General features: G+C 34.6%; 1 protein-coding gene across 8 annotated transcripts in view; it reads left to right on the forward strand.

Annotated features, from left to right (window-relative positions):
• LOC131153348 (sister chromatid cohesion protein SCC4) overlaps positions 1-9,379 on the forward strand; it is a 79,073-nt gene extending 69,694 nt beyond the window's left edge. For 6 of the 8 annotated variants that reach the window (XM_058105602.1, XM_058105604.1, XM_058105601.1 and 3 more), the window contains 6 exons: positions 658-804; positions 5,366-5,455; positions 5,553-5,677; positions 6,241-6,446; positions 8,298-8,422; positions 8,542-9,379. In XM_058105602.1, coding sequence (XP_057961585.1) covers positions 658-804; positions 5,366-5,455; positions 5,553-5,677; positions 6,241-6,446; positions 8,298-8,422; positions 8,542-8,730 — 882 coding nt within the window. In that variant the 3' untranslated portion in view covers positions 8,731-9,379. The remainder of the gene's footprint in view (positions 1-657; positions 805-5,365; positions 5,456-5,552; positions 5,678-6,240; positions 6,447-8,297; positions 8,423-8,541) is intronic. The other 2 variants (XM_058105603.1, XM_058105598.1) reach the window with 1 other exon arrangement.
• The last annotated feature ends 231 nt before the right edge of the window (positions 9,380-9,610 follow it).

A 9,610-nucleotide genomic window follows, 5' to 3' on the forward strand; every position in this document is an offset into this window, starting at 1 on the left:
ATAATGTTCATGAGATGCATGAGTCCTAAGGTCATTCTAGTTTATGATTTGAGCCTTAAATTAAATCATATGAAAATGTAAAATACATGAGATCTAAGTACCCATTCCTATGACGTTCTTGAACTTGTTGCTTGCATTTTCATTCTTGTACTCTTTGAGTTCCATGAATTTTGCCCAGATATGTATGCTTTATTCTTTGTGGCTCCCATTACTTGTTGTCCTTCCGTGCATGCTTAATATAGTTCCTGTTCACAATCTCAATGCACGGATCAAATACCAAGTGATTTGTTATTATCAAAACTGGATTGGACTCGTAGAGTCAACATACATTGTAGTGCTTTTTTTTCTTCTTTTTTTTTCTTTTTTTTTTCTATGGATGTTCAAGCCATTCAGGTAATTGCAACTTAGAAACTATTTGTTATGGTAGTTGACCAATTAAACTTTGATTGATTGGACTGCTGTTAGAATCTAACTAGATTTTGGCCTTGTGTTCGATTACCATCTTACACATCCAAATTGAAAAAAGTGGGACGTGGAGTGGGATTCTTCTTTCCTTCTGCTTGACTTTTTTTGTCTTAAGAAGCTTTTTTCTTTTTCTTTTTTTTTATTAATAAATACATAGTTTATAAAGTAAAATCAATAAACATGATCTTGCAGGCTTTGGTGCTGATGAGAAATTGGTACATTCGCTTTCCAACAATTTTACAGGCTTGTGAATGCATTATTGAGATGCTTAGAGGGCAGTATGCTCATTCTGTTGGCTGTTTTAGTGAAGCAGCTTTTCACTATATTGAAGCAGCAAAGGTATGTGATTTAAATTATTGATTAATACTCTTTATTTAGAACATATGTTGCGCTTTGGCAAGATTGAAAGTGTTCGTATTGTTGGCAGTAAACCATGGAGAGAGGGTTTGGCAGGAAGTGCTATTTATAATTTAGGCAATTTAGAAAATCCCAATTTTCAAAAATGCTTTAATTTTGGAAACTAGATTCTTGAATTTTCGTATTTATTTTGGATTTACTCAATTTTGGGATTGGAATTAAATTTTTGTGCTATGGTTTTGTCTCTTTGGTCTTGGACCTGTCTTTCTGTTATCAATTGGTATTTGATTCTTGAATTGATTATGGACAGTCCATTAATAATATTCCCATTCTCCAGGTTTTTGGGGGATTTTTGGCCTAAGGATTGACATGTGTAATAATGGTATTGCTGCAATTAATATGAGTTCCTTTAGCATTACAAAAGTTGGCCTTTGTATTTCAGGGTGTCGCTTTTTGCAGTGATCCTTGACTTATATAGCACTTCCTTCAGGGGTAAAGCTAGCTCTTGGACTTTTTTGGGATTCCGAGGTTGCTAAAGTTTCTAAGCAGCTTGATAGTTGGAAGGGTGCTTTGTTTTCATTTGTCTTTTTTTTTTTTTTTTTTTATTTAAATTTTACCTTCTATGTCCTCCACTCCTCTCTATTTGTTTTTCTTAGGGGGTGTATGATAAAATTAAGCATTGAGTGCTGAATACAAAATGCAATTTTTAATTTCTGAGCTAGAGTTCTGAAGTTCACTAGTACCATTCTTAAAATCCGAATGTTGAAGTATTTCAGATGTTTGGTAATTATGTGTTTTTCTGTTTTAATCCTCTAAACTATCATGAGCAAATCTATTTGTTAAAAAATAAGAACTAGACTATCAAGAGCAAAACTATTTGTTAAAAAATAAGAAGCATTTTATGAAACCAAAATATTTTTTTTATTATAAAAAAAATAATGCCTCTCATATATAAAGCATAAAAGTATTTATTGACTTTGAGAAAACATATAATAGGATACCTAGGGAAGTTCTATGGTGGGTTTTAGACAAAAAAAGGGTGTATGTAGTAGGTGTACTGATGTCATTGAGGATATGTACGATGGAATAATGACTAGTATAAGGACTATAGATGGAGAAACTAGAGAATTTCCAATCACCATAGGTGTACATCAAGGATCTGCTTTGAGTCCTTTTCTTTTTGCTTTAGTGATGGACCAATTGACTAAGAGTATTCAAAAGGAGGTTCCATGGTGTATGTTGTTTGAAGATGATATTGTATTAATTGATGAAACTAGGGATGGAGTAGAGGCTGAGTTAGAATTATGGAGAGAAGTTTTGGAATCTAAAGCCTTTAGGATAAGTAGAAATAAGACAGAATATATGAAATGTAATTTTAGTAATGATGGGAGGAATATTGGAGACAAAGTTAAACTTGATGATGAAGAAATAAATAACACTTGTAGATTTCGATACCTTGGATCTATTATGCAAGTTGAAGGAGAATTTGAAGATGATGTAATGCATAGAGTTAAAGCAGGTTGCGTAAAATGGAGAAGTGCTTCAAGTGTGCTCTGTGATCGTAGAATACCCTTAAAATTGAAAGAGAAGTTTTATAGGATAGCTATAAGACCAGCTATGCTTTATGGATCAGAATGTTGGGTGATGAAGAAACATAATATCTAAAAAGTAATAGTTTCCGAAATGAGAATGCTTAAATGGATGAGTGGTATAACATTGAGGAATGAACATATTCGAAGTAAGTTAGGTATAGCTCTTATAGAGGATAAGATAAGGGAGGGACGACTCAGATGGTATGGACACTTGCAACATAGGCCACATAGTGCACTAGTGAAAAAGAGTGAGTTAGTTACTGTGGAGGGCAGTAGAAGGGGTAGGGGTAGACCTGAAATAACTTGGGAGGAGATAGTGAGTAAGGATTTAATATCACTGAATCTGTCAAAAGAAATGGTCCATGATCGCATAAATTGGCGGAAAAGGATTCATATAGCTGACCCCACCTAGTGGGACTTAAGGCTTGGTTTTGTTGTTGTTGTATATATAAAGCATAAAAGTATTGGTTAAAAAATATTGTCTTTCATATAAAAGCTTTAAAAGTAAAAATATTATTAAATATTAAATCTAGAGCTCCAAGTTTGCCATTTGAGCTCAAGGTGGTGAACTCACTCAAAACCCCACCTTCCCTAGTCATCAAACCCGGAGCATCGAAGGCCAAGAACCTAGCTTCACAACCCAAATGTAAGTCGTTCTCAGAAGGGCTGTTGGAAATAGCTTTGAGGAGAAAATACAACTTGTGTTTTGGAGCCATTAAAAAATTTACTTTAAGGAGAAAAAATGACTTGTGTTTTGGAGCCATTGAAAAATTTATCTTAGATGGGTCGAGATTATTGAAAATAGAGAATGTCGGAGAACACGATGACAAAAAGTCCACCAGCTCCAAAAGTGAGTATAAGCTTTTGTGAGGTTTGGACAGAAAGCTATGTCTCTCTTATCGTAGTGGGTTTAGATCCTAGTGTTGTCCCGAATGACAACACGAGGGGGTGAATGCACTTAGTTTAAAAATTAATACTAAAATGATCTATTTAAAGATAAGCAAGCAAATCAAGCAATAGCACAATTTATAACGCAATAATGAGATTGAGGTTTGAGGGTGAGCGAGTTCCACTTCCTAGGAGCCTATGTCCATTCTTTCAAGGTTTCAACTCCTTGAGATTTATACAAAAAATTGTACAAATCTCCCTGCTTCCGCAGCGACAAGGACACCAAATACACACAACAAGAATTTAAAATTTACAACGAAAACCTGGTTTCACAAATGAAGAACAAAGATCGTATAAAAAACTCACAAGAGAAGTATCAATAGAATGACACCAGAGTTTTTGAAGATTCCTCTCGAGTGAAGATGAGAAAATGTCAATTTAGATGAGAAAAAGAGAGTTTAAGAGCTTCAGAAAATGATGACTAATGTCTTCGTTACTGGTCACTGGGATTTAGAGTGCATATGTATAGGTTTCACAGTTTAAAAAAAAAATTGAATTTGCCCATTAGACTGTCTTTGTGACCAATCCACTATCAAAAAGACTGGCGACCTATCACTAGCCATTGCAGTTCTGAAATGACAGTTGATGTGTCTGAAAAGGAGGATCAGTCAATCCATCCAAGAGATCGATTGAAAGTTCCACTGTTTGGTTATTCGGTTGACCATTCTAGGCAAAGTGTCGGAACATACTCCCATTTTATCTTGTTTTGTTATTTTATCTTTTGTGCCATTCCAAGATATTTTTATGGAGCCTAAACGCTGCGAATACAACATAAATAAAGCCTTGAAATGTTCTTCAAGCTCTCTCTAAAGTTTCATCTTGAAGTCTTAATCCCTGTTTAGCACAACTCAGTTTTAAAGTAATTAGTAATACATAGTTTATTATCATCAAAATTTGGCCGGTGAAACCTTGGGGCTATCACTTAGTACTTTTCACTATCCATTCGTCCTCAACGTCAATCATTGATTTCTTGCTGGAGCGAAATGGGAGAATAGAATAGAATGGAAAAGCCGGGGGGAAAAAGGAGAAAAATGGAAAAGAATTTTATTGGGATTGGAGAAGAGAGAAAGGAGTGGAGAAGAAGACATTGCAATAGAAAAGGGGCAAATTTATCAAAGTTGAGTATAGGAGTGGGAGCGTAGAAGAAGACGTTGCAGAAGAAAAATGAGCTACAAAATTGGTTATATGAGTGGTGTTAATCAGGTTCACTTAATATTTTAGACCCTTAAGAGCCTAGCCTCTATTTAGAGGCGCTATTAAGTGCAACATAAGCACCTCCTTAGTCAGGAATCTTGTTGGGGTGGCAGGTAATACAAGATTAGAAGGGATTTACTTTGGTTCCCTACTGGGGAAAAGAAGGATCGTTTACTGGGGAAAAGAAGGATCGTTTAGTTGGTTGGGAGGCTGTGCGTTAGTCTCAGCATGAGTGAAACTTGATCTTGGTAATTTGGTCTATAAAAACATTGATTTAATGGGTAAATGGTCACGATAGTTTCCAACAAATTGATTCCCTTTGGTATAGAGTTATTAAAATCAAATATGCTCTGCAGAAAATGGTTGGGATGTTTATATTGTTATAAGAACCACTAATGAGAGTCTTTGGAGATTTACTTTTTTAGATTTCTTCCATTAAGTATAAAATCCGTGATGGCTCTTATATCCATTTTTAGGGAAATTTATGGGGATTTTTATTTTATTTTATTTTCTTTCACTTATGCTGATTTACTGGTTTTTCTTTTTCTTGCTTTTCATTTTTTTCGTGATTTAGGAGGATATTTTTGCTTTCTGTTTCTTTCATTATTTCTTGCAAAAATCTCAATTATTGGGAGGCAGTTGAGTTTTCCTGGTTGCTCAACTTGCTGGACATCTTTTTGCCAGCATCCAGGATTGACTATATGGTCTGGATTCTGGATGACTCAGGGTTATTTTATTGTAAATCTGTTTTCAATCACTTGATTCATTCATTTGCGCCCTCCTTCCTAAGTTAAATTACCTGTTTTTAGTTAACAGAAAGCAAATCAATGCAATGTATGTGCCAAGTTTATGCTGCTGTCTCTTACATCAGCATTGGTGATGCTGAATCATCCGCACAGGTGATGTTCTTGTAAATACAAAAGTTGTTTTGTTGGTATTCATTAGTAATTATTTACTTTGTTAAGATTTTATTATAAACAAAAGCAATTATGTCAGGCACTTGATTTAATTGGGCCAATATTCAAAATGGTGGATTCATTTGTGGGAGTGCGAGAGAAAACCTGTGTCCTGTTTGCTTATGGCCTTTTGTTGATGAAGCAGCAGAATCTACAAGATGCAAGGTAGAGATTAATGATTCTCATTTTTCTTTGTTTTGTTTACTTTTTTTTTAGTTATTTGGTGTGGAAGTTCTGGAGTTTACTTTTTTAATCAGATTGCTTCTTGTTTTAATTATTTATTTTAATATTATTATTTTTTGGCGGGTGGGAGGTGTTTGTTCCATGTGATGACAGATGTGTTTAAATGTTCAAATACTGTGGATGACTGAAACAAACTTTATTATCTCAAATGGACTTTCAACTATGTACAAACTTTGAAGTTAATGGCAATCCATCAAAATATAAGTTTGGATTTACAGGTACATGGGAGTTGTGGGTGCACAATGTCTCGAACAGGAACAGAAGCAGCAGTGCTTTGCAACTTTTGAAAAATTATGACAATTTTTACTTTCTTAGAGTGGGTCTCCAATACCCTCCAAAAAACCACTACAAGAAAAAGGAAAAAAGAAGAGGTGTTAGGATCTTTGGAGATCACCTGAATAGTATTATATTAATATTCTCTTCTTTGCAAATAATAGATAAAACCTCAATGTCTCTCTCTCTCTGAAATATCAACTTCAATGCAGAATTCGACTAGCCACAGGATTGCAGATCACGCATAATAATTTGGGTAATCTTCAGCTTGTTTCCCAATATTTAACAATCCTAGGGAGTTTGGCAGTTGCCCTCCATGATACAGGACAGGCTAGAGAGATCTTGAGATCCTCCCTTACATTGGCAAAGAAGCTCTATGATATTCCAAGCCAGATCTCGGTACTGTCAACTTTGACAGGTATAATTGATCACCTGCAACCTTGTTCATTTATTATATGTGGAAATCAATGTAGTATCATGCTGCAGAAGCTCAAAGGGTGCACTTGAATATGATACTCCAGTTTGGTTTGAATAGTGGTTGGGTTTGTGAAATTTCTCAACCTTTCTTCCTAATGTTCTCTATATTTCACTAAATCTTGAAATACTTGCGTAGTTCATAGTAAAATGGCAGTCCAATGGCACACCTAGTGAGTCTGTGTGTGTACCCAAGCTTGACTAATGCAAATGTGGACAGTGGTTCAAAAAATCATATTGCATGATAAAAGAAAATTGGAATAACTCATTCATAGTTTATTAAGGATCCTATGGGAGTATCTTCTGTAGCATCATATGTCATATGGCCATTGATGTCATCCTATTTAGGTCTTATTAAGCTGTATTTTGTGGGGGTTTTAACCAGCTTGTCTTAATTCAATATACTACATCTTCAATTTTTTGTTCAACTTGCATTATAGATCCAAGATATCTAAATCTATCAGTGTTATTAAACTTATCTCTATAACTACTCCTTACATTATTGAAATTGCATTTCATATATCTTATTTCAAAGTAGTAGCTTAGATTCCACTCCGCTTCTACTATCATTAATCAACATGATATCATCAGCAAACAGTATACGCCAAGAGATCTCATTTTGGATATTCCTAATTAGTTCATCAATTACTAAAGTAAAAAAATAATGACTCAAAGTAGAACCTTATTGTGATTGGAAACTCTCTAGAATCTCCTCTTACAGTCCTAGCGTTAGTCATTACTCTATCATACATATCCTTAATGACCTCCGTATATCTACTGCAAACTTCTTTCTTTTCTAATATCCACCAAAGAACTTTTTTAAGTACTCTATCATAAGCTTTCTCTAGGTCAATAAAAACTATATGCAAGTCCTTTTCCCTAAACTTTTTATTAAACTTCTTATAAGATAAATAGCTTCTATTATTGATCTCCCTGACATAAAACCAAATTGATTTTCTGAAATCTTCATTTCTAATCTTATTCTATATTCAACTACCCTTTCCCATAATTTCATCATATGACTCGTAATTTTAATTCCACAGTAATTATTACAGTTTTGAATATTACCTTTGTGTTTGTACAAAGGTGCTAACGTACTCTTCCTCCATTTTTCTGGCTTTTGCTAGGTTTTTATGATAGTGTTGAATAGATTAGTTAACGAATTAATTCTTTTATCTCCTAAACATTTCCTAACTTCAATTGATATTTTATCTGGTCCTATAGATTTCCCACTATTCATTTTTTTAATATCATCTTAACTTCAAGGACTCTCATTTTGGAAAACATATTTTCTGAATTTTGGCAAGGTAGTGCCTTCTACCAGAACCTGTTCTAATCTTGTGCCCCTCCAATGGGACAACCAAAAATATTTGCTTGATATATAGTCACCTATTTATTTTATTACTTCATTTTGGTTTATTGATATCTCAATTTGTTAGAGCAAGTATTTCATGCCTCTGAAGTGTACCACATCGTCTTGTGCCCTGAAGCAATCCCTGCTTAGAATTTTTAAATAAGCTAACGAAGAAAATTTAAAGAAAAAGTGAACTTACTTCATTCTCTTAAGTTTAAATGGCGTTGGTTACGAAAATGGTTTGTTCTATTTGTTGTGTAAGAATTGGGGATAAGCTGTCTACCTGGCCATTGCACTTGTAAAAAGAATTATTTCTTTATTATTCACAATAGGAAATATGACACAGAAGGGGGAGCAGTAAATAGAAAGCCAAAGAATGTGGTATAAGTTGTACTCTGGTCGAAACATTTGTTTGATTAATTTATGCAATTCTTGTTGCAGATTTGTATCAAGAATTGGGCGAGCTTGGAAATGAAATGGAGAACAGTGAATATCAGAAGAAAAAGGTGGATGAGCTGCAAAAGAGGCTTGTTGACGCACATTCATCCATACACCACATTGAATTAGTAGGACATCCATTTTGATTTTAATCTGTGTCTTGTGATGGGAATCAGCCTGGAATACCACAACTGATTTTCATGTCTGCCAGCACTAACTGGAGCTTTCTCTTATATATTTTGGGCAGATTGACAAAGTAAGACTTGAAGTTGAGCAACTGCATGAGGTTGACATCAAACGCGCCATGGCAGGGCCATCAATGCGAGTCAATCTTGACATCCCAGAGTCTATTGGTCTGTCAACCCCTTTGCCTGCTCCTTCATCGTCAAGGCTAGTGGATTTAGACAGTCGAAGACGAGGGAAGAGGATACTTTAGTTTTCTACTCGTAAGGTACTGGGGGAAATTGGTTAAATTCAATTATGGCCTGCGCCATTTCTTTGCAGAAGGCTGTGCTGCTTCCTTTCATCCATGGATCACTGGTGCAATGAGAAGTTCTCCACTATAATGAAGTTCATTGTGTATCATATCTCTACAATAATGAAGTTCATTGTGTATCATATTTCCATCTAGCTTATCGGCATTTTTTTTTTTTTTGACCTGCCTCTTTCTTTGAATTACTCATTTGCACAAATGATTTTGTTTTTAGGCGGATTCAGGTGGATGCCCTACTGTATGCAGATAGGCAAAATTGGAAGATGTTTATATGTTAACCTGTAAAGGCTCTGCAAACAAATATGCAGTCATGATAGGACTCATTTTAGGTGAACACTGAACTCCATACCAATTTTTATGATTGTGAGGAAGGAGAGCAGAATCTCCAAATCTTGATTACATCTACGGCGGCAATGGTTCTGTTACTTCCACATTTTTTAACCATAGGAAATGAATATTGGGCCAATTGCATCAATAGAGATTGAACTATTACCTCATTTTGAGTGTTATCTTTTTTGTCTATTTTTTGTTAGGGTTTGTAATAAAGCTATCAAATTCAATAAATTCAGTGTACTCCCTCTGTTATCCCAAAGAATGGAGTGAATATAACGAAGTGGGTGTGAGCACTCTTAAAAGTAAATTTTTTTCCGAAGCCTTGAATAGTAAAAATTAATTCCAAACAGCAGTAATTGGGAGTTTACATGAAATGAAAATTTTATAATATAAGAACCAATTTTCATCCCTTTTCTAAGAAAACAAATAGTGGGCAAAGAACATCTCCAAGCACTCATTTTATTAGTTATTACCATACTAAGCTAATTTC

The sequence above is a fragment of the Malania oleifera genome, chromosome 4 (genome assembly GCF_029873635.1).
Source record: "Malania oleifera isolate guangnan ecotype guangnan chromosome 4, ASM2987363v1, whole genome shotgun sequence".
In the NCBI taxonomy this organism is placed as follows: Eukaryota; Viridiplantae; Streptophyta; class Magnoliopsida; order Santalales; family Ximeniaceae; genus Malania; species Malania oleifera.